This window comes from Boleophthalmus pectinirostris, unplaced genomic scaffold (genome assembly GCF_026225935.1).
Source record: "Boleophthalmus pectinirostris isolate CB_2022bp ecotype Guang Dong unplaced genomic scaffold, ASM2622593v1 HiC_scaffold_8, whole genome shotgun sequence".
NCBI lineage: Eukaryota > Metazoa > Chordata > Actinopteri > Gobiiformes > Gobiidae > Boleophthalmus > Boleophthalmus pectinirostris.
The window spans coordinates 20,145,778-20,171,617 of record NW_026571515.1 but is presented as its reverse complement, the minus strand read 5'-3'; the positions used below and the strand labels follow the sequence as shown (position 1 = coordinate 20,171,617).

General features: G+C 37.8%; 1 protein-coding gene across 1 annotated transcript in view; it reads left to right on the top strand.

Moving 5' to 3' along the window:
* The window catches only part of prex1 (phosphatidylinositol-3,4,5-trisphosphate-dependent Rac exchange factor 1), a 102,090-nt gene that overhangs the window by 57,343 nt on the left and 18,907 nt on the right, over nucleotides 1-25,840 (top strand). The window contains 16 exon segments of the mRNA XM_020922329.2: nucleotides 1,388-1,491; nucleotides 2,786-2,835; nucleotides 4,631-4,706; nucleotides 5,333-5,405; nucleotides 10,725-10,870; nucleotides 13,420-13,512; nucleotides 15,134-15,282; nucleotides 15,361-15,446; nucleotides 16,604-16,743; nucleotides 17,537-17,681; nucleotides 17,778-17,953; nucleotides 18,338-18,499; nucleotides 18,854-19,064; nucleotides 22,024-22,113; nucleotides 22,116-22,308; nucleotides 25,620-25,838. Coding sequence (XP_020777988.2) covers nucleotides 1,388-1,491; nucleotides 2,786-2,835; nucleotides 4,631-4,706; nucleotides 5,333-5,405; nucleotides 10,725-10,870; nucleotides 13,420-13,512; nucleotides 15,134-15,282; nucleotides 15,361-15,446; nucleotides 16,604-16,743; nucleotides 17,537-17,681; nucleotides 17,778-17,953; nucleotides 18,338-18,499; nucleotides 18,854-19,064; nucleotides 22,024-22,113; nucleotides 22,116-22,308; nucleotides 25,620-25,838 — 2,113 coding nt within the window.

Genomic DNA, 25,840 nt, shown 5'->3' with positions numbered 1-25,840 from the left:
TGCGGCACCTGTGTGTGACTTGTGTATTGTGCGGTTGCTTTAGCAGTGATAAGATTTGTAAGAAAGTCATTGGAAGAATCCAGTATTCTGTTTCTCCTTAAAGTCAACAAAGAACATATTTTTTAGCCATAATAGGGTTGTTTATCTAGTTGATACACATTCATACACACAAAAATGTCATTTTATTCGTATAATACAAGTAGATAATTTATAATTGGATGCCAGGGCTCCTCTGAAAGTTGTTTGGGAGATACTATTGTATTCTTTATACTGGAGAAGCTGTACTGTGCATTTGAAGCAGACTTATAACTGCAGGCTGAACTGAAGTGTAGCAGTATGGGCAGCAAATAAAGACAAAATCAAAAAGATGAATGCGTTTGTTTTTCTGGTTTCTTAAAGAATACTGAGTTGTGATATCATTCATTCCAGTATCACTTTACTCATGATCATGACATACCAGCATTGAGGTCCACTGTCTTTGAATAAGTGGTATAATAACGTGTCAGTACAGTAAAACCTGAGATTTTCCCAAGTCTTTTTCATAAACCACTTCCAAACCACCATCTTTGACAAATTTGCTCCCACTCAGTCTTCATACTGCTTAAAGCCTTTGGAAAACCCCACTAAATCCACGATCAGACAGGCCCACAACCACAGAGAACCACAGAACATGTCATGCAGTCCTCTCCGAAGCAGTACGCAGGCAATCGAACTGCAAACGCCCTTAGGCAGTGAGTTCAGATGTGAATATCTGTCAGGTAAAGTGGCAAAATGGTAAACTGAAGCTGCCCCTGCTTTGAGAGGGTCTTTCCTTTAAACACATCCATCAACTACTTATGTCTCTGTCAACTTGCCTGAATGAGTTGTGTGTATAAATTATGGTTCACAAATTCTGAAGATTTCTGGATGTGACATGTAGCACAATGGCGGATTTGGTGGTGCATTCCTCCGGTTTTACGAGGGCATTTTAAGTCTAGACGAATCATACCCGCCTCTTGTTTGAGTCTGTGCCAGCTTGTTGTGGGGGAACCACTGCGCCTCTGTTTGGCTCCATTTATTATCCATGTGTTTACCTTCAGTCCAATTCATGACAGTTATATTACTTTGATTTCAAGCTTGCAAGACCTATATTTATTGTACTGGAATTGCTGTTCTAAGGCTTGCTTTTTAATTAAACTTTGCAGTGCTCTGGGTTTGGTTTTTCCTCTTTTTATCCCCAAACATAAACACAACAATAGATAAAACCCCTTTAGGAAACTGTAACCACTACAAAACAATAAATGGCAAGTGTGTTGTTTTGGGCTCAAGGGATTTTTTAGGGTTTTTTTGCTGACAATCTCTAAAAAGAACATTTTGCACTTAAGCATTTTACTTTTTCATTTTACAGTTTCAGACAAACACCAGTTTAAGAATGAACAGGTGCTGTACCGGTTCAGATATGATGACGGCACCTACAAGGCTCGCAGTGAGATGGAGGACATCATGTCTAAGGTAAAAAAAAGTACTTTATTTATTTTTTTTATATCTTTATCTTTATATAATTATGCCTTTTTTGACATCAGTCTAAATGTATTAAAATAATTTATATTGTTGCTCTTTATTATTATAATATATTGTGATATGTGAGCTACTGTGTCTAAATAATTTTCCATGTGGGCCAGTAAAATTTGTCTAAGTGTAAGTATTTTAGGGTTTCACTGCTTTAGAACATGGGAGTTAAGTTTTTGGTCATAAATAGTAAAAAATCTGTACTATTAATCAATTTTTACATCTGACATAAAGATGTGTCTTGCTATTAGATTTGCAATAGATGTTTAAGTCAGATTCAAGGTTTTATTGTCATTGTCATAGAAAATACTGCATAGTTTTGAAGTGCAATGGACCTGTCGGACTTGAGGCCTGTGACCTGAGAGACTTGAGAAGCACTTCTAAATCTAAATTCTTTATATTCTGACTGTAATGATTCACTCTAAGATCTTGTCAAGACATTTAAAAAGGAAAAAATTACATTTCTACAACTTACATACTCTGTAAATACTCATATATAAATACATGATGATTTTTTGAGTACAATTTACCTTAAAAGTCATATAAATAGCAAAAAATCTAAGTAATTTGGTTTAAAGACTTGAATGACTTGAAGCTTGCAGACGACTTGGACTTCACTTGGATGTAGGGGCCAGTGACTTGAGACTCGACTTGGACTTGCCTGTATTTGACTTGGGACTTGACTCAGACTTGAGGTGAAAGACTTGAGACTTACTTGAGACTTGCAAAACAAAGACTTGGTCCCACCTCTGCCACTAACATCACTTGGCTTATAAAAGTAGAACTATACAATAATATATATTATAGGGCTATCTCAAGTATTTTCTATGGTATATTTATCAGGCAATCAATCACTAAACATAATTCTTCACAGACAGACTTTATAATTATCTTGTTACATCCTACCTACAAATCACACTTTGAATGATATGGTTTAAAAAATTAGATCTTACTCATCTACTGTAAACATAATAATTTGACTTCCAACTTGGTAGGAAGATAATCTTTTAAACTTTTCACCCTGGCTGTCAGTATTGTTCCTCTGGCTCCTCCTGAACCTGTTTATGGCTTCTAAATCTCTTTCTTAAAAGCGTAACTGAAGGATAACTGGTTTTACTATCTGTGAAATGTTATGACCTGGGGCAATGCTCATTCTTGTTTATCTAAGGTGTGTACACTCTGACTCACTGGCTCCACTCCCTCTCCTCTTCTCTCTCGTTTTTTTTCTCATTTTTAGGGCGTTAGAATGTACTGCCGCCTGCACAGCCTCCACACGCCTGTCATCAAGTGAGTACCTGCCCTGTCCTTTCCCTGCTATGCTAATGAGGTCTGTATCCAGGTGCACCATACATATTCATCAAGGGATCACATTGGGCCCACGTCATGTACGGTTGAATTATACACGCTACCCTTGGAGAGCTTTTCTTTCCAGCCTGGATAGAGAGCCAAACATTAGCTGATCCTGGTTCATTTGTGTTTGCTTCTCTTCAAATCGTAAATGCCACGTTTTTATCACAGAGGTGGTTCTTCAGTGATTAGGAAGAAGGAGTCCTTACAGTGTGAGCTACAAGTGGGAACATGATGCAAACCTAATGGTACATGAGGCATAATTAGTGTTTTTCTGCTTGTAAATCATCCATTGCGTAAAAATACATGAAGAAATTGTACATATTTTGCTGTGTAATCAAAGGAAAACTATTTAGCTATAATCTGGTTGCCTGGCAAATCCACAATATCTCTCTGTGTGTTTTTATACAGATTTAAATCAGTCTGGTCCAAACGTCCTCGTGCAGTCAGACTTGTCTTTTTTCAGTGATGCATGTGAAACCAAAGGAGCTCATTGGTCGCCGATCATTTACAAATAAAATCAAATATCTCTCAGCTCAGATTGAATGATTCGCTCATTCGTTCGGCAGAAATCCACGATGTTTTTCAGTCCCCTGTGATTATTTTTTTCCTTTATTCCTTTTTATTCCCTTTATTATTATCAGATTTGTCTTTATTCAGGGACACATGTGAAACAAAGGAACACACTGGTCACCCATCATTTCCAAATAAAATCAAATATTTCTCACCTCAGATTGAATGATTCGCTCATTCATTCTGCAGAAATACACAATGTTTTCAGTCCCCTGTGATTATTTTTTCCCACCTTTATTATTCCTTTATTCCTTTTTATTCCCTTTATTATGGACCATGTGTGTCCCTGATTGGCTAATCCACCTCTCATCTGAAAATGGGGAGATTTAATGACCAGACTCAGACCATTGTGAATTATTGAGGAAGCGTATAAGCAAATAATCTGGTTCAGAACATGTCGTTTTTTACAAGATTAATGTCTCTGTACATTGTCCCTTCAAATCAAATTAAAACTAAATTAATTAAGTCTTTACTGCTGCTTTGTTAAGGATAGTTAAGGTGTATTTATTATAAAGTGGTACAAAATATATTTAAATCACATGTGTTTAAGAGTTACGTATCCATAAGTTTACTTTGTGTGTTGCCAAGTCACTTTATATGCAGTACCGTGTAAAAAATTTAGTTCCAAAGTTTAATTCATGTACCAATTGTAAAGAACAGACTTTGCTCACAGCTTTTTGTAGCCTCTTTATACAACTTTGACAAAATCTCTTTATATGTTAATGTCAACTCAAGTCAACTCGGACGCATTTTAATTTAACATATTCTACACAACAGCCTCTTCTACTTTTCTATCTCCCGTCTATCTCTGTGTGATTGAAGTGCCCAGGACTGTCACTGGTGTAAACAAAGGACTTCTGGACCAGGAACAAATCTTATTAACATACAAAAGCACTCACTGAACCTGCACCAGCGCATTATGTAACAGACCCTGGCTTTTTAATCCATCACTGAACTGCCATTGTAGAGTGCTACCATTAATTATATTTGAGTGATGGGTCTGTGACATTTCTCAAACCATAACTAGCAAATGAAGCTTGTATTTATTCAATTTCACACATGGCGTTAAATGAGAATAAGAACAATAGATATAAAAATAGAAAGAGGTTGTCTTGAGTGTGGCTTCTGTGGTAAATGTGCAAATAATGAGTTTGTTTTACAGGGACAGAGATCATCATTTGAAAACTTTCAAGTCTGTTGTACCTGCAACTAAACTGGTGGACTGGTTACTCTCACAGGTAAGTGCTTGTTTTTCCTGGGCAAATCATAGTGCCCAAAAAAACCAAACAAACAAAAACAAAATGTCATATCTTTTCAATGGTGAAGCTGAAACCCATGGAAAATTAATGCATGACTGCCTCACAATGGCATCCCTGAACAAAAAGGCGTAGCTGTAAGATTTCCGATCTGCTTGTCACTCTGATGTTAATGTTCTGTCTGAAATGTTCCACAGTATGACATTAAACTTAAACTTACATCCATATAGAAAAGCAGGTGACACCATGAGGCAAAGTTACAGATCAGATCTGTGTGATTTATTGCAATTAAAACTGACCTCCATCAGAAAATATATGTACTGTAATCTAATACAATTTATAAGTTACATGATTTCTGTGGTCTAACTACAGCCCGAATTTCTATTTATAAACCACTCAACAAAACGGTTCCAAACTTAAATCATAAATTACAATGTCCCCATAGCCTTTTTTGCAGCCATCACCAGCTCCTTCCGTCAAATGTAATCCAAGTAGGAGGTGAAGGCTCTAATTCTGTTTTCTAGACCAGGGCAGGGCTGTTGTGTCTCTAAAGGTGTAAACAGCATTGTGAGTGACCTCTTGTGTGCGTCATTGATTGTGTTTCCCAGGGAGACTGCTCGAACCGAGAGGACGCTGTAACGCTTGGAGTGGGGCTTTGCAACAGTGGATTCATGCACCATGGTCAGTCTCTCCCTATCTCACAAACTCTTTTTTTAAATTGCACTTTGGGTTAGCTTTCCTGAGAAGCAAGAGTATTTTGTTTGAAACATATTATTTTTGTTTGGTAGAGCTGAACGATTCTGGGGAAAAAAAAAAAAATCATCATTATTGGGTCGTCATTAATTAAAATGATTGTTATTTAAAACTAAGGCTGTGCAATTAATTGAATTTTGATCACGATTTCGGTTTGTGTGTCAATCTCCCAACTCATATAATCAAGTTGAAACAATTAAAGCTTATCAAAGTTTATTTTGGGATTTTTTAAATATAAATAAGTATATTTATTTTATTTTTTAAGTACAGAGGTTGTAGAACAGCTGGATATCTAGTTGGATATCTAGTTTTTTTGGATACATTTATCTTTTTCAATGCCTTATTTTATGTTCAAAGTATATTTTATTCTTTTTTTTTTGTTTAATACATCGCAAAACTGCTCTAAGGTACATATTTGTGGCCTATATTTATTTTCAACTTGGAAGTTTTGCATAAATTATCAATATCAAAGTGTTTTTTTGATAGAGAATTGCTGAATAAATGCATCGTGTAACTAAAAAAAATCCAAAATAATCATGATAGTGACTTTTGTCCATATTCGAGCAGCCCTATTTGAAACCATTATTTATGTATTGATGCTTCGCAGAGACATCATGCTGGGGGTGTTGTGCATGTGTCTCTATGGCAGAGTGTTACCATGGTGACACAATGCACACATTAGCAAATGCAGCAAAAAGTTTTAAGATTGTCTGAAAAATCAAATACCAAATCGATTTAAACAACACATTATCAGGAGGCTGTGATCAATAAAAGCGTTCATGATCCTGTTCCAACAAAAAAGTGAGAGTGACTTGTTTAACAGCACAAAATCAGCTCACCTGCTATTTCTGGTCAGATTGTGTCTAACATTAAAATAATTCAAGTCTAACATGCCCCAGACAGAGCAGAGCCTATAGTTAGTATCACGCCCCTGGAAAATGTTGATGAAAGCTGCTGCAAAGTATCAATTGTCAAAAGTTTTTGTTTTTTAATTTTTAACCTTTTGGGATTTAAGACTGGCCTTTCACATTCAGATTCAGATAATTCATAATTGGTATTATTGTGATTAATTTTCAGCATTTAAATGTTACTATTTGCAACTCTACAATCCATAAAAATGTGATAAGAGCACGAATCACTACGGAACCAAGCTTCACTAGCCATATTTGAGCAGAAATAGCTTACTAAATTTACCCAAGCGCACTACCCATTTTGTCCTTTTTGTCCCCACCCTTAAAAATAATATTAGCTTTACCACTTTCATTGCATCATAGTCTTAAAAGGGACCTGTAGCACTCTTAGCTTTAGCCACAGTAGCCTCTCTGACCACATATTTCCTGCCCATCCTGGACAATATAAACAGCATTAGCAGTGTACCCTAACCAGAGATGTTTGGCGTAACTACATGACCGTCTGGGTCAATCCGCTCAGCTGTGACTGGACAGGGCTAAAAAAGAGGACAGATTTAGAGGAAAAGAAAAATATTTTTGTTGTACCGACTTAAGATGGCTAACCATGACAGGCTACAAGAATTTAACTACATGTTGGTTAAAAAGGGATTTCCTGAAGTTGGTTTTTTTTGCAGCTTAATGTTTTTCTCTTTCACCGCATTGGATTTTAATAGGTTTTTAGTAATAATTTAGAATCTCTACATGACCTAACACGTACGCCCAAAACCTAGAATGCCCTTTCAGTGCCGTCTGTTGTGTTGTCACCTGTTTCTCTGGGTCATGGCCTCTGCCCGCTCCTCCCGTCTGCACCTCTCACCTTTAGCTTTGGTCTCTCCTTATTCCTGATTCAGCACATCTGCTCTCTCTGATATTTTATGTCTTTGACTCCTGCTTGACCTATGAAGATATATTTCATACTTTAGATGTTTTTAGGCTCTTCTATGCAGTTAATTGAATTTGTAATCAAGATCAAGATTCTGTCATTGTCTATTGGTCAATGATCAGCTTGGGCATTTTTAATCAGTAAAAGCATGTGGTTTGGAGGAATAAACAGGCCTATTTTTTGTGTCAAATGACATTGATATGACGGGCCTGTATTATAAGCCATGTTCTAATGTAGTGTCCTCTTCCAAAATATCAAGAGTTTTTCTTAATTTCATCATTCATTCATATTTGAGTAATACTTTATTATTAGTCTATCTACATCTTCAGAGCTCAAAATGCTCTGTTCCACCTTGTGATGTCATGTAAATAGTAAATGGTCACATTTTTATATAACGCTTTTCCACCTTCAAAGCACTTTACATCAAGGAACCACTCACCCATTCATCAATGTGCGCAAACACTGAGGGCAAGGTGGGTTAAGTGTCTTGCCCAAGAACACATGACAACATTCATCTGTGGGAGCTGGAATCGGGATTTGAATCGCCAACCTTCTGAGCTACTGCCGTCCCCTTGTAGTGGTAGTTTTCAGTTTAACAGCTACCTTTTATTTTAGTTCAGTAGAGATACCCTCTGAAATTGGAATTACAGCCCAATTGCATGATTGAAATCATCCAAATGATTCTAGCAAAGCTGTATAGAAAAAAACACAGTGGAGCACTGTATTACCACATGACATCTGGACCAGAGTGTTTTCTATTTCAGAGAAGAACTCAGCCTAAATATACAAGGTTTGTGTGTTAAACATGAAAGAAAACAAAACAAAACACAAAAACTCCAGGTGTGTTATGTACTATGACATGTTCTTTCTGAGAAGTATTCAGAAAAAGCACTCCATTGCAAAGAAATCTCTTATGTCACAGGATATTGTCTAACGAATGACGACTTTGAAGAACTTACCACATATGTGCTGTAAACATTGTCCGCTCCTTTGATTAAGACATCTGATTTTATTGCACTGATAGTACACGTCTGTGTGAGTCATGGTATTTCTTTGAGTGATAACTTGATATTGCGGCTTCCGGTCCAAGTTCTTGTTGTGGTAGAGTGTGCGTTGTTGGGGTTCGCTGTGTGGGTGTGGCGTGTGAAATTGGTTTGTGAAGGCTTTTGTTTAGTGGACCAAGACAGATGCTCTCCAAATCTCACAACAGCTGGCACCTCTGCGTTAGGTCTGGACATGCTTGTACCGCAGTGGTCGAACGTAAAACAAAGTAAAAGTAGTAAAGTACATTTTAGGTATCTGTACTTTACTTACAATTTAACCATTACTTCACTACATTTGAGAGCAGGTATCTGTACTTACTACTAGATTTTTGAACAGGATTGAAAAGTATAAGTATGTTTTATTATTGTCTCATTCCAGCAGAAAAGGAGTTTATTTTTAACATGTTCATAGTTTGAGCAAACAAAAACCAATGGATAAAAACAGCTAAGAAAAAAATTATGTATTAATTTGTTTCTGTATCAAAATCAGTTAATGTGAAGCTTTATTAGATCTGAACATTTGTGTGAAATACTTTTGCATTTTACTCTTTAAGTACATTTTTAAAAGGGTACTTCAAGATTTTTACTTAAGCTATTATTTCATGTGATACTTTTTTGCACCAGTATCTGTACTTTTATTTAAGTAACAAAACTGAGTACTTCTTCCACCACTATTGTACCGTCACTGACTGTAGAATCTTCATGTGATTCATATGTTTTCTATGGAAAAAAAATGCACTCAATATAGGTACAAATCTTGTATTGTTAGTGAACAAACTCAAGCAAGATATTTCATTGAGGCTTTAAACAGTCAACTATGACAGACAAAAATTTTCATCTTCTCTAAGTCCAAATCCTTGTGTTTGTAACTTCCTTAGAGGTACTTGGAGGTATCATTTATAAGTTAGAGATACAATACATAAATCATAGACCACGATAAGATACGTGTCTCCATACAGTAAGCTTTCGATGTGATACAGTCTTTGTTAAACCACTTTTTGTGCAAAGTTCATATGACACACCCATTTTACTCATCAAAACAGTGAGTATGTCAAATGTGTTGCATAAACAAGTTTCCTTCCTCTAAACAAGCAACAAAACTGTAGCGCCGTAACAAATAATTTAGTAAAATATACAAAAAAAATACACTGTAGCCCACTATATTGATACTGTATCATCACATTAAACGATACGATATATTGATATTTTTATATTTTTGCTCACCCCTACTTGGAGGCACTTATAATATTTCAAGCAGATGTGTCCTGTTTGGTCAAGTTACATGTTTAGGCCAACATAGATGTTTACCAAGGAATATTTGAGCAATAAAAGCACCTGTTATGAAATCATGTTTTGGGTTCCTCTCCTCTGCTTCTCTCTCAGCTGAGAAGGGCCCCATGTGTTGTGAAGGAGACCATCCAAACAGTAGAACTCCCAGTCTGAGGAAACACAACAAAGTCTTTCTCTGAGCCCCCAGAGAGAGTCTAGTCCCAGCCTGTGTGTTGCTACAATCCAGATGTGCTTTGGCTCCAGATGTCCCTTATAGCGTCACAAAATAAGCTAATTAACTGTTGGCTTGTTTGTGTGAAGATAACTCTGGTTTAAGTGGCATTTGTGGTGCTGCGCAGCGGTTCATAAATCACCACTCTGTTTTTTAAATTAAAATAATGTTGAGTTATTCACACCAGTGTGTTTCTCTGAGCACACTGCTTTATTTCAATCCCCATTTATATAAATATGAATGATGCTGAGCTTGTCAGATAGAATGCACAATCTTATGTTGATGATAAATTGAATATACTGGCTGGAATTAAAGCAAATTGTATATTGTACACTGTAAATTGTATTTTTTTATATATTTATTTATCAAGTCAAGTTATTAAGTCAAAACAATATATGGAAAAAGGTACAGTTTAAGTTTTTTATGCCCTCCCAGTGGTGAAAGAAGTACTCAGTCTTGTTACTTATATAAAAGTACAGATACTGGAACAATAAATAAATAAATAAATAAATTATTAATTAATTAATTAATGAATAAAATAAGTAAGTGCTCAAGTAAAAGTAATAAAAAGACCACATGAAAAGTCCATCCTAGTAACAGTATTATAATACCCGTTGAAAAATGCACCCCAAAAAAAGAGATGAAAGATACATTTGTATAATTATGCCTTATTTGACTCTTTTTCTGTCTCTTTTTCTATATTTCTATTTTTGCTACAGATTTATGTTTTTAATTATTATTATTACCAATTGTATTGATGCTCTTTGTTATTATAATATACTGTCATGTGTGAGCTGTGTCCAAATAATTCCTTTTGTGAATTACTAAATTTTGTCTAAGTTTAAGTCTAAACATGCATTTGTCTTTCAGTTTTGGAAAAGAGTGAGTTCAAAGACGACTCCCAGTTTTTCCGCTTCTACGCCGACGAAGAGACCGAAGGAACCAGCACCAAGAGCAAGCAGCTACAGCGCAATGACTTCAAACTCATCGAAAACATCCTGGTCAAGTCTCTGGTGGTAAGTCCTCTCCTCCAATGCCATCTTTCTTCTTGATCCTTTTGGCTTCATGTAATTAAAATCTCATATACAAAGATTTACATCTCAGTTTACTCATGGGACTCGGGCTGCGTCAGTGCCACCTTTTGAATGTGCGGAGATCATTATGCATTTTAATGAGATTTGTCTTATGAATATAATGAAGGGGGTGATTTTGTTGCTTGGCACAGAGTCAGGCTCCTCTCCGTATCAGCATGGAGTTCAGTAACAGTTTGTATCAGTGTATTTTCTCTTATCTCCAGGTTTACAGTGGAAAAAAGCTTAATGCTGACAGATTTTTAGAGCAAAACCAAACAAGCTCCACATTGCTGAGATAGTGTTTATTTTTTCATTCAAAGTACTTTTCGAGCAGCATGCTTTTACTCCTACTTGAGTAATATTTGTAAAACTAACAGTACTTGTACCTGAGTAAAAGATTTCATTACTCTTCCCACTCTGAGTAAGTCTAAGTGACAAAATGTTGACTATATTAAATTATTTTTGAGCATTTGTGTTTCTTGCATCCCTTTTTCAGATATGAGTTTGTTTTTCTCATATTTTGTGTCTATCCTCTGAAAATACCAGATCTTTCTTAATTACTAAGATTCACAAATACTTTTTTCCTCTTACTTGAGTAATTTCTTGCTTGCACCGCTATTTTGTACTTCTACTTAAGAATTATTAATTTGAAGTACCGTATTTTCCGGGCTATTAGGTGCTCTGGATTATATGGCGCACTGTCATGGAATGACAACCGCACCGGACTATAAACGAAACACAACAGTTAGATGGGTCAGTCGGACTTTGTTTGTGGCGTTCACGGTGACTCTCGGCATTGTTCAACTGTGGCATGTAGGGAGGGTGCTAACTGGGACCGCTGGATTGTCGGCGTGTTCGCAGTGACTCAGTTGTTCAGTTGTGGCTAGAGTGACACATTGCACTCGCTTTTTCAGTTCGTTCCTCCGTTCAGTTCCTCGTCGGCGTGGAGTGATGAGTGTATCTGTGGGTGTGTTTAGCTGCGCGTTTGCTGTCTGCTCCGTGTGTGTTTTGTGTGCTGCGGGTGGTGCGGCTTTGCAGTTTACTGAAGTCATGCTGGGACACCCGAGTGGATTCGTGTATAGGGCACTCTGGATTGTGGGGTGCGTGGTCATTTTTTGATGGGGTTGGAGGCTTAAGAGCGCGTCTAATAGCCCAGAAAATACGGTAATGTTACACTGAATTGAACACAATTTATAAATACTTTACCCACCTCAGACCGTAGATAATAAATGAAAGCACATATGTATTACTGATACTTTTTTCTTCCTTTCTTCCTTCAGTTTTACAAAGGAACAATGCCAGTGAATGTAAATGATGTTTTTATGTGGCTGATTTGAGGATAATTTGAACATTGCCCAGTTTACTGTCAAACCCTTTGGATATGAAAAAAGAAAACATCAAATAACACTCAAAATTCCTGCCAAGCGTGTGACCTTTTATTTGAATAAAAATGTGTAATTTGGAAACACAAATGAATTATAACTTTTTCCATTTCAGAACGCTCAAATTCTTCTTCATATTTCAATCTAAATTCTCTAGTGCTGCTATCTTCTGCAGTGTTATCTTTAGCGCACATAAGACTTTCTCTCCCTGATTAGCAGCACGATTATAGATACTGTTGAAGCCGATGGTGTGGGAATTCTTTATTTACAGAAGCGATCTCCCCTGATACAATAACAAGAGAGATTTGTATCTTATCAGCGGCATACAGCAGGAAGATGGGCCTGGCTGCTCCGCTAATGGAAGCTGGCTAATGCGTTTGGTGATGACAGCATTAACCAAGCAGGCCCAATGGGGAATACAAAAAGAGTTGCACTAAAAAGCACCTGTCTGACATGAGATGAAATCACAAATTACAAATTAGCAGCGTTAAGTCTTGTCTAAACTTAGCTGTGATCATATAGGACCACCCAGATTCAGTGCGTCAGTTGTCTTGTGAATTTATAGCTGAAGGACGAATGAGGACATGGGATAGAGACAAGAAAAAATGTGATACAACAAAATCCAAATTATTGTATAAGGCTTCAACTATACATAAATTGATTCATATTTGTTATTGTGATGGAGATATTTGGACTTTTTAACAAATCCGTTATCTGCATTAAATCTCCAGCATCGGCCGATATTTTGTTTTGGTCGATCTGCTGCCGAAAAACACACACAAAGCTTTATTTTAACACTATAATAAAAGCTAAAACTGCACAAAATTTGACTACACAATTCTCATATGGGTTTCTGGTAAAAAATAAAGGGCTGTGGGTGAGTTTGTAGTAATTTTAAATGGTATCATTTGAGGAAAATAATCAAAATCAGCTCTACGTAATGGCTCAAAAATATTGGCAGACCTTATTGCCCAATTAGTGTCCATGAAAATATCAGTCGATCTCTAATTTGTAATGTAATGTAATGTTTTTGTAGCACTATGACATTGCACTCTTGTTAAAAAACCTCCTGCGTAAAACTGATGCTGATTGTGGCGTTTTCTTGTCCAGATTCACCCTGAGGAAGAAGACTACGGCTTTGAGATTGAGGAGAAAAACAAAGCCATTGTGGTGAAGTCTGTCACCAGGGGCTCCCACGCTGAGGTAATGGTCACTCTGTTTCCCTCTGGCTCAGGCTCTGTGCTGGAAGGTAATGGCTGTCTCCTCTCAGGGCAACTGCTGTCACTCTTTCTTCTACAAGTGTCAGGAGACAGGCCTTTCACTTACTTCACTGAGCAGTCATGTTCTTTTTTTTCTTGGTCTTGAACAGTAATGTAGAAATCATTATAAACCATTACAGACCATTATAACCAGTACATGCAGTAAATATCCTGTTCCACACCCTGGCCATAAACATTGGTCGACCAAATTAAATCAAACATTACATAAAACAGTACATTATACTATACAATGCATTATAATATATATTGAGTATTATATTACTTGAAAGAGAATACTTGGTTACTTTGATTTTATTTCATCCCCAGTGGTCGCTGGTTTAGAGTATATAGGATTATCTGTAAAAATATGATGTATGTCTTTTTCAGAAGAGATATCATGTGACTATAAGTGGTGTAAAAGGAGCACACCAGGCTGCTGTAGACCTGAACCCCCTTTACTAGTTGGTAGTGATCCAGCCTTGTGCCAGCTCCCAGGCTGAGCCTCAGTTGTGTTCTCATGGGGCTCTGAAAAGGGCTCCAACCACCAACACAGAACACTTGTACTGTATCGGGCTTATGCAAAGTCACATGTTATGGACATCCATGCTCTATTATTGCATATATATTCATCCATGTCTGATATAACCACTGCACCTCCCAGTCATTTCTCTATCTCTCTCCTGGGCTCGTACCCAAAGAACCCAGAAAAGCACAGCCACCCCTCCGGATCTGTGCCCAGGACACTGGGCTCACACAGGAGCACACAGAAGCAGCATTCTTTCTACAACGTGACTGGAGATGTGTGAGGTGACTGGTGGCATTCATGCTTGGGTCTGCCGTTTTACAGGGTTTCAAATGGAACAGGTTGTAATGTTATCACACAGTGAATCAACTGAAAATACAATAAAATTGTAAAATTGTAAGTTATTATGTCCTAACAGTGCAAAGGGTCTTTTTAATTGCCTCTTCTATGAAAAGTTTTCAAGCAGCTTGGGTAAAGATACACTAGCTATCTATGATGAGAAAGTGCATTATTTTCACCAATTGCCAAATCCATGTGGAGGTAAAAAAAAAAAAAAATAAAAAAATATAAAATATATATAAAAAGTAATATAAGAATGTTCTTGTGAGTTGAAGCGTGTTATTTACTGCCTTTAGTTAAAACATGAGCTCAAGCTTGCGGGCATCTCCACATTCACCAGGGTAATTATTATCTGTAAAATGAATGTCAGGCAGCCTATATTCTTGTCACTTAATATAGAAATACAATAAACCATGACTGAGGTCCAGTCCATCATTTCAAGTACAAAATACACTTGAGTGCATTAGTGTCTTTCAGATCCCTCAAGCAAAGGCAGAAGCTAAAGTTATTTATTATTAATAATCCTGCAGTGTCAAATAGTATTTTTTGACTGCAGTATGGTTTAATATTCTTATATATAACAATGCCTAAATAGTGTTAGACGTATACTTGCACTCCTTTTCTCTTGTACAATGTGTCTACTTTAGTTGTAGTATATTCAGTGATCAGCAAATAAGGTCCATCTGTGTGTCTGTCTGTGCAGATGGCCGGTCTACAGGTGGGCCGAAAGATCTACACCATCAACGAAGACCTGCTGTTCCTCAGGCCATTCTCTGAGGTGGAAACGATGATCAACCAATCCTTCTGCATACGGAGATCTCTCAGACTACTGGTCGCTACCAAAGCCAAGGAGTAAGACGCTACACAAAAGGACAAAGATTAGGATTCAAAATATAACATGGTTCAATATACATGCAAATTCTCTTGTAGGATTGTGAAGATCCCTGACCATCCAGACAGTCTTTCATTTCGGCTGTCTGGCTCTGCTCCTCCTCATGTGCATGCTGTCAGAAAAGGTTAGAAAATTGCTTTATTAAACTAAGAAGAGTTATATTAAAGTCAATCCTATACAAAACTAACCGCCTTTCAGAATCCATTTAACCATTAAATGTGCATTGTGTAACTTTTCTTCATGGAGATGTTATTGCTTTGTCTGGAATCTTTCACACTAGGACAATTAATCTTTCTGTCTTCATGAAGACCAAACCAGGCAAGTTACAGGTCAGATCTGTGGAGAGGCCACCCTGCTCACAGTCAGAATGCCTGTTTTTCTAGGTATTTTTGAGCTATAAAACCACCTGTAATTGAATAAATGTTAAGTAAATAACAAATAGAAACAAGCAGGTGATGAACCCTCCACAGAAAAGTTACATAGTGCACCTTTAATGATCAGTTGTTTTAAAAGATTTGCATTACCTTGCTTAACAGTCAGTATATCTGTCTTCTTATCATTCTCCACAATGTGACAAGGAGAAACTCTTCAAGTTGAATGTTGACGTAACTCTAGCCTTAACCCACCTGTTCTTTTCTGTTTTAAGCAAACTTCCATTAGTCTTATGGCCACCTGTCAGACAGTACTGGTCAGAGTTCAAACCACTACTCATGTTGTTGTAATAAAACACAACATTTCTTATTAGGCTCAGACCAAAAAAAAAGACAGGTTTGGTTTGTGATAAATTAAATAAGAAATACAAATGTAAAAAGTTCAATAATAGATTTTCCTATTTTTTTCTTAATTCTTAAAATAAACTTCAAACCCCTGTGTTTCACTCATGTTGCCCAGCTTGGGTAACGCTTTGGCTTAAAGTGGTGCCAGGATTGATATTTTTAGATTGGGATGGCAGATGATGAAGGTGTTGATTGAACTTTCAGTCTGTATTTCAATGACAGTAGTAGCTTGGGAGAGCATGCTTGGACATCAGATCTCTTTAATTAAATGAAGAAGAGTAATTATTGTTTTCTTCACAAGTACAAATACATGCACATTTATTAAAATGGATTACATTTCATAATACATGATTTATATGAAGGTCTACAATGTTTCATAAACAGGATGATTCTGTTTCTGTAGTCCACAAGCATTTACAATGATTGAAAGTGCTGTCTACAGTTGTTGAAACTTGTCATTTGAATTCCTGGCGTTGACCTGTGACCCTGTTTTGACACATTGCAGGATGGGAGGCAGCGGGGGCGGGGCTTCAGCCAGGCCAGGTCATCCTCAAGGTCAATGGCAACAACGTGAACCTGAGCGACTGCCAGGAGGTCCTGGAGCACTTCAGTGCACAGCACACTCACCAGGACCCTCTACAAGTGGTAAAAATACACACGCAAACATGTACCCAAAATACAAATTAACATTAATTAACCTTTATGATGTATCACAAAATCTGCACAAATGAACAGACTGTGTATTAAGAGATACTTTTGAATGGCAATGCACACTTGAGGCCAGGAAGGGAGAAAGATAAACTCTGGCTTTTTGGCCTTGTATGGCTTTAAGTTGGATCATCAGAAGTGGAAAATAAAACCATAATTATATGGTGTTACATGTGTATTATTATATATCACATATTAGCAACAATACTGCTCACCTGTACAACAAGATTTAGAACAAATTGATCATGAGTAAAATAAGCACTGGAAGACAACACTGTTGCACATTAGCATACTGTACACTAAATACTGTTATATGTCAGATCTCACTAATTCCCAATATATTTTGTGTAAGTTGTTATTCAGTAGTTGCACATTTTTACATTACATGGATATTGGGTGAAAATCTTCCTTTGAGTTTGGGAAGTGACTTGTGAAGCAGCTCTCAGAATTTGACATCCACTGACCCGGAAGTAAAAAGATGGATCAAAGCATTTCACATTCATAATATTTGTTTTGACCACTTTCACTCAACCATTTCAAATTGTATTCGTGTCCTGATCTGACCCCTTCAGCTCTTTGTAAAAACATAATTCTGAGGGACTTTATCTATGCAAACTCCCTCAGAGCCTGTGTTTGTGTTTTTATATTCTTTCCCTGTCTCTGTCTTATAGACTGGCCATTTTCACTGTGGATGATGTGAGATGACTGACAGTATAATTGTGTGTCATAGGGCCAGTGGGTTTATAGAGCCTTTGAGGATGCAGAGGAGCGACTGCAACAGCGAGACCCAGAGCAGAAGGAGGGGGGAGTGCGGAGGACATATTCTATAGAAAATGGCTCTGGCCATGATGAGGAGAATGGCACCAATGGAACAGGTGACAATGTTAAATATTTGCTTTTTAGTTAACTTAATCATGATTTAACTGTGAAGACATAACAAAAGCTTATCTGTTTGGCTCTGTGTTTTTCAGACTATCAACTCAGCAGACTCTCCTTGTCTGAAAGCCTTCCATCAGTCAGTTTAACTGTGGACAATGTCCATTTGGAGCATGGAGTGGTGTATGAGTACTTCAGCACAGCTGGCATAAAGTGCAATGTCTTGGAGAAGATAGTGGCTCCTAAAGGCTGCTTTAGCCTCACTGCAAAGGTAACAGGAAGAGATCTGTGTGATAATCACCCTAGTCATGATCACAGAAAAGGAAAAACTATTAAAGGCGTGTGAATTGTTTTTGTTTTATTGGAAACATAAATTGAATATCTAACCCCTGTTACTCTGATTTGTAACTAACAAGTGGCTTGAAATTTGACTATCAAAATGTTTTTATCAGCTAAAACAGTGCTGTGTCATGGTATTTGTTTAAGTGCATATTACAGTGAGATTTAATAACAGTGCACTGATATAGTAGTTAGGATTTGCATTCAAACTTTTTTTTCCCTGAGGTCAGATTTTTCATGTGCGAAGCTGCAGTTGTGTGTCTCCTCTTTTATTGTGGTGATAATCTCTCCTGGTGTGTGCTTCATGTTTCTACAGATCCTTGAGGCGTTCTGTAATGATGACAGCCTCTTTGTGCATAACTGCAGTCAGCTCATCTCCCAGAGCGACCGGGTGGTTACCATGCCTCAGTTCGAGTTCAGACAGATTTGTGACACCAAGCTGGAAAGTATCCGGCGGCGAATCAGTAATTACCAGCAGGTATTTTAAACCCTCTTAAAAAATACATTATGAACATGTATTTTCTTTGAATAAAATATTGATTAACATTTGCTGGTGCTGTGAAGGAAGACCCTTTGCATGTCCTCCAGTGATTCATCCTCTAAAGGCTAATATATGCATATGTATTAACTCCCATTTCACAGGTTAAAGGTGAAAATAGACCTTTTTAATAGTGCTGACTTTATAATATTATACGCTCACTTGTCTTGTCAGCCTGAGCATCTAGAATCAAAGCCTCTGTTAGAACAAAGCCTCTGTTAGAACATGACTTGTTGTGTATACTTTATAATGAACATGAATGATGTCTTTTCCTTCTGTACATTCTCTCCTCAGTTTGCTCTGGAGCTGGGGAACAAGGTGTGGCCGTCCTTCAGACAGGCTGGAGTTCGCCCGCACAGTCTAGGCTGCATGGACTTTGTACCCACCAACTGTCATGTAAACCTCATGCAGGTGTCCTACCCAAAGAGCACCACGTCTGCAGGCAGAACTTTCAGCATCCGATTTGGACGCAAGAACTCCATCCTTGGGTTGGATCCTGAGCAAGGTAAACTGAAATGTGTCGTATTAAACATGGGATTGTAGCTCATATTTAGGGCTGGGCGAGCTAACTAATCGTGATTTTTTTTTTCCCTCATATTGATCAATTTTGCAATTCCTTCTTATTTTTCATTTTCAAAAACAACAGAAAGTCCCCAAAGTCTGAACTCTGCTCCATACCAAATGATTTAACGTCAGAGAATTGACTGTCAATTAAAATAATCTTTTTGAGCATTAGAAATCACTGAACCTCAGTTTTGACTGGTCAGTTAGTCAATCCTAATATTGTTGGATTCTTTCACCTTTGCTTTCTTTGATCTTTTCTTAATTTATAGTCTCAAATGATTTTCTCTGAGCTCTATTCAACAACAGCATTGAAAACCCAACAATAAACTCCATGACATGATATCTACTTTCCAAATTAAGGGTGTGCTAAAATATCGAAATGCTGATATGTCGTGATACTAAATTCGGTGATACAGCATTGTTGTCATGGGCTGCTGTATCGATATATCGGCAAGAATGTTTTTTGTTTTTGTTTTTCGGGGGAAGAAAACTTATTATTGACATATTCACTGTTTTAATGGTTACAAATGGTTCATTCTATGTTGACTATGCAGAAGTAGTTTAATAAATAAATACTGTTGCAATTCTTTAAAATAGTGATATATTGCAGAATATCATGTATAGATTATTGCATGTATCGTCATATTGTGATAATATCGTATTGTGACCGATGTATCCAGTATTGTATCGAATAGTGAGGGACCTTGCAATTCCCAGCCCTACTCCACATATTCTCATTTAAATTCAGTTCTACTCAATGAAGATCGGTTGACTTGAACACATTAGTTTCATACTGCGTTATGATCTTGCTTCACTGTCTTTGCCTCAGCCTGGTAGTTGTTTTGACAGATGACCCTCCCTGACCATCTAAATCCCACTACACAAAGACAGGAATGTGCCCCACTAGTCACAAGCTCTCAACAAGGATCCCCGTAGTGAAGTGGTAGGCCATTAAGACCCCATTAGCCTGGGCCTTTCCCATGTTATTGACATGTAGCAGCAATTCAGTGATGTCAGCAGTGTTGGGGCCTTGAGACAATGTAGGAATGCATGTCCCATATTCAGGGTCACAGCAGAGGTTAATGTGTTAAAAGGAGATGCTCAAAACACGGGAAGTGCTTTTTTAATATATATTTTTGTTGTGAATTAATGATAAAGAACAAAATAAGCAACATTCTACAGCAATATACAACAGTAATAAAAAAATATGAATCCAAAAAGAATATACAAATACAAGAGAAATGGACAAAACACAAAGGCAGATTTGTGTGTGAATGTATTCACCCCGCCCACTTTTGTCTCTTTTGTAAATTATCCTAAACTGTTCTTTCTGATGGTGGCACTTCTGGTTAAACAGGAATTCATTAATTTCAATGGAGAATTTGGAAAAAGTTTTGCAGCTAAAATATGACATAAAGTCAGTTCATTTGTGTAAAATAAAAAATCAAAAATCTGTGCACCAACAAGTCAATACTGCACTGACTACTTTAAAATGGCTTTATAATCCATATTGACCTTATTTGCTGTCAAGATTGGCAGCCCCATACAAAATAATTCAACCCAAATGATGATAGAGGCCCCCACAGCAACTTCCAAGAAAAAGGTGAAAAGCATGTCCTGTGTGTGTGAGGAAGTTAAAAAAAAAAAAAAGAATAATACTAGAGAAGAATGGATAATGATAACAGTAACAATAAAAGTAACAGAGATAAAACACAAAAAGTGTTTTGAATGGAAGCGTGTGTCTACTCCAAACTCCTACTTTTGTTTTTCCAATATCAAACAGCATCTTAATGTAGTGCCTCACCTCCCTGTGAAGATAAACACGCGTCTAGACAGCAGACAATTGAAATAACCCATTTTGTTCCAGCATCTGAAGGCTTCATCTTTCACAGAGCAGCAGCTGCCAGTGAGACATCTGCCTCACACTTGTGCTGACAGGAGCTTTTTCAGCAGGGGTTCGGTTTAGTTAGCCAGCTTGGAATTATGGTGCTTTCTTCACCCTAATTAGTAATTAACCCGATAATTTATATGAAAATGTAGTTGCTACTCTGAAGAAACCCTTGTATTTTTCATTCTGCATGGGAATTACACTGTAAATGATTATTTTAGTAGTACATTAGTGAGCAATTATACATTTGTTGTGTTTTGTTTCATTCACACATGTTTGAGTAATCCGTTTTTATTAGTCTGTCTGCATCTCCAAAGCTCAAAATGCTCTGTCCCACTTTGTGATGTTATGAAGCTATAGTTTCTAAGTTAATGTCTACCTTTTACCTTTTGTTCAGTACCGATTAGAAATTTCAAGGCTGAAGTCAACCAAATGATTCTAGTAAGGTGTATGGAGCACTTCTGTATTAGCACATGACATCACAAGGTGGAACAGAGTGTTTCCTGTTTGACAGAAGAACCTAAATCTGCAGGGTTTATGTGTTAAACATGTGTGATTGAAACAAAACACAACTCCAAGTATGTTTTTGAGATAGAAACAACATTATAACACAGATCAGAAAATCTCATAATATGGGCCCTTTAAAGAATAATTTCTAATTGCACTATTGTGCATTGAGATTTTAAAATGCATTTTTCCACAGATAAAGGTTGAAACATTGTGACTGAAGGCTTTCAGATAGAGAATATTTACTTTTTTTAGTTGTTGATTTAAAGAAAGCATACTTTTTGACATTGTTATTTAATAACACAGTCAGAATGCCTGTTTTAATTGATTTTTTAGAGCTATAAAACCACCTGTAAGGGGTTAAATGTAATGTAGAGCTGTTTAATGTCATACTGTGGAACATTCCAGGAAGAGCAATGGAATACTGTATCTATAGAAACAAGATCCCCAACCAAAAACCTACACAGTGCATTGTAATGTCTATTTTTTTTATTTCTTTTTCTAGCCCAACTGAACCCCATGTCCCACACTCAGCACTGTGTCACCAGTATGGGAGCTCCGTCCTGGACCTGCAGTGGTCTGGAGGGGGAGGAGGGGAGGGGGAGGGGGACGTGCTGTTGGACGGAGACGATGGCTGCGGTGTGAACGGCAGAAGAAGCCAAGGAGAGGGCGGGCTGAGTAACCTCCTCAAACACGAAGACACAGAGAGCCAGGACAACTACATTCAGCTGTACAGCCGCCTGGATGTGGCTGTGAGGGAGATGAAGCTCTACGTGGCTCAGATAGATGTGTAAGTGCTATGTTATGGTGTACAGTTGTATAGAAAGCACTAGTCTAATCCAATTTTTTACATTCAAGGTCTTTTTAATGCAGTTGGAAGTGCGTTGGATTTTGTGTGGTGTTTTTTCACTGTGATCCTGGTGACCCCCTGACCTGATGCTTAAAGGTTGTATAGAGGATTTTCCAAGGAACGAGAAATCCAGCGACTGTTTGTCCTTTTTCAAATGTTGCGCATGCGTGAAACCACCTCCCCTCCCCTACAGCTCCCTACGTAGAAACGCCTTCCTCCCGCCTCCTCCTTACGCCAGAAACAGGTTTGTTTACAGCCGGTGCGCTGCACATGACTTGTAAACAACTAACTACAGTGTTGGTTAGGCAAGGCGGAGAAGTGAGGAGCGGGGGAGCGGGTGCGCGGACATTTCGTGCGCGGACGAGAAGTGAGGAGCAGGGAGAAGAGCGGAGCAGGGAGCAGGGAGAGGAGAGAGGAGAGGGGAGCGGTGCGCGGAGATTCCGTGCCCGGAGAAGTGAGGAGCAGGGGGAAGAGCGGAACGGGCAGCGGGGACAGGAGCAGGAAAGGGGTGCAGAGAAGGGTGCGCGGAGATTCAGTGCGAATGAACTAGCTACAACACGCAGCAGCAAGCGGACTCTTTCTTTGCCTTGAAAATTACGTTTTCAGACATAGGATATCGCTTTCGTGTCCTGAAAAACATTTGACTAGCTCTTGGAAATAAAGTACGTTTTCATAATAAGCAGAAGTGACCTGTCCAGGAGTAATTTGGCGACCACTGCGTCAGTCTTTAGACCCTGCGTCTGCTTCAGTTGCGCCATCACTGGAATGAATCTTCAAGAATCACCTTAGTTTGGCTTCGCTGCTTTTCCCCTTGTCTTCTTCTTTCAGCAATCTCAAAAACGGACTTTCTTTTGCGGCTAACTGCTCCTGGATTCTTGTCTGCCATTGCAACAAACTTTGTGCTAACTGCGAGGAAGATATAGGTCAAAAAAAGCCGCTAAGAACTGTTGCGTTGGTGGAGTAAACAGCGTCTGTGCGGCTTGCGTCTGTGGACTGCGTGACAGGCGTACGTAAACCACGTAATGGCAGCGCGCAGGCAAGTCAGTTACGCTAGAAACGTAGGGAGTTTGATTGACAGCCTGTCAGCTAACAGATAACGAGGCAGTGTCGTTATCTATTGGCAAATGTTTAGCCCCACCACGTCCAGAGTTGATGAATTTTTATTCTCTTTTTTTTGGTCATCATAATTACAAGGCTACTGCATCTCTATAATGCTATCATTGACAATTTGAAACAAAAAAAATCCTCCATACAACCTTTAAGTGACCCACTGAAGCACTCATCTTCCTTTCTTTAACAGTATAGGAAGCACTGTTTTATTGTTAGAAAATTTTTCCAGTTATTTATTACAATTCAAGTTGTGCAAGTCCAATGAATAGTTTGAAATGGTACAAAGTTTAAAAAAGATAAAAGATAACAAAACACAAGTCCAGTGTCCAGCACAGTCTCCAGACTTAAACCCCATCGAGTTAGTTTGGGATGAACTGGACAGAAGAGTGACCTACAAGTGCCACACTTTTATGGGAACTTCTGCAACAGACTTGGGAAGAACTTTCTGAAGAATGTTTGATTTCTCTTGTAAAAAAGAATGTCACGTGTGTGTTCAGTTTTTATATCTGCCAAAGGTGAACACTTTCATGAAACAAAACTTTAGAATATGTTTTGGTCAACAGTAAACAGTAAAAAACTGGAAAAAGTGTGGTGTTCTAAAACTTTTGACCTGTAGTGTATTATACTGTATTTGGAAAGTAAAAGAAAAATTCAATTCTGTCATCTGGACAAATGTTGCTGTTTCTTTCTCTTTTTTTTTTTGAGTGAAGTTGTTTGGCAACTCATCCGAGCAGCTTCTTCAAATCTTCAAAACTGCCAGTGCACTCTGCCTTATATCTGCCTGACGGAAAGAGCTAACCACACTGAAACCACACTGAAACGAACCCATCTACTTGTTTACAGTTTCTGTTTGTTAGCTGGGTCTTCTGTAAACAACTTTAACAACTCGGATGAGCTGTGAAACATTTTGTTCAGTTGACAGAATTAAACTTTTCTCTTGTTATTGATCCTACCTGAACGACTGAGGGTTTACACAGACTGTATTTGGATAAAGAGTTAGAATTAGCATATGCAAAATACAACTATTGTTCAGTTTGTTTTAGTGCTTTGTGGCCCATTTGTTGTAGTACACTGTGCTGCTATGACAATGCAAATGTATGAAGGATTCTGGTGTTGCCTGTGGTTGATGCCATAATTATCTGGGTTAATTATTTTTTCTCATGAATTCATGTATTACTTATCCTTTACATTGCCTTTGGAGATAGTTATAATCCTTTAAACACACATTAAGGCAGCTTGCTTTTGTCTGTCTAAAACTGGGTTACAAAAGCAACATTCTTCAGGCCAAAATATTTATGAGCTGAGACTAGTACAGCAAAACAGTCAGTATTGCCAAAAGATGACACACGCACGCTACGTTTGGCTGGTAGTGAACTGCAAAATAAAGAAAAAAACAAATTAAGAAAAAAATGCATTTCTTTTTCCTATATCTCAGTCTTGTTAGAATTAAAACTGAAAATTGCTCTAAGAGGTTTACAGTGTTCAGCAGCACTAAAGTATACAATTCACTTTATTTACACAGAGCATTTCACAAACAAAACAGTTTCCAAAATGCTGCACAATACAGAAAAAAATGACAATGGGAATATAAAATAAAACTCTAAAACTATTTAAAGGTGCACTCTGTAACGTCTAAGGTGAAGGGTCCATTACTGCCGCTGCTCGTCTCCATGATGTTATTTCTTTGCCTGGAATGTTCCACAATACGGCATTAAACATATCTCCGTTGGTTTGTTCAATTACAGCTGTTTTATAGCTCAAAAATACCTTGTTCATACAATTCATACTAAGTGCAGGCTTACTTCTCCATAGATCTGACTATTAACCCGTCTTCATTGTGTAATTATCAAGAGTTTTTCATACTTTGCAATAATTAAGGCAAAACAGTAATATCTCCATGGAGACAAGCAGAAAAAGTTACACAGTGCACATCTAACATTCACTCGTTGAGGCAAGTGTTAAGACAAAAAACTAGTAAAATCAAATTAGAACAAAAATCCCAGTAAATAAAAAGGTAAAAAACATGTAAAAAAAAATTAAAAACACAGAGGATGTAGTAGCAAACAAGTTTACAAGCAAGTTTATGAGATTATTTTTCAGTCAGTGCAGTGTAAATGAACAGTCCTTTCTCTTTGTTGTAGCCTGTTGTCATCCATCACCGAGCCAACGCAGCTCCAGGGGGACAGTGGGGACCCTCCAGTGTATGAACCCAGCCAGCCCCTCTCTATGGCCCCATGTGAGGACGGCTGTGACCAGGACAAGGTGGAGCACGGAGGCATCAAGAGGGTCTGCTTCAAAGTGAACGAAGAAGATCAGGAAGACTCAGGCCACGATACTATGAGCTACAGAGACTCCTACAGGT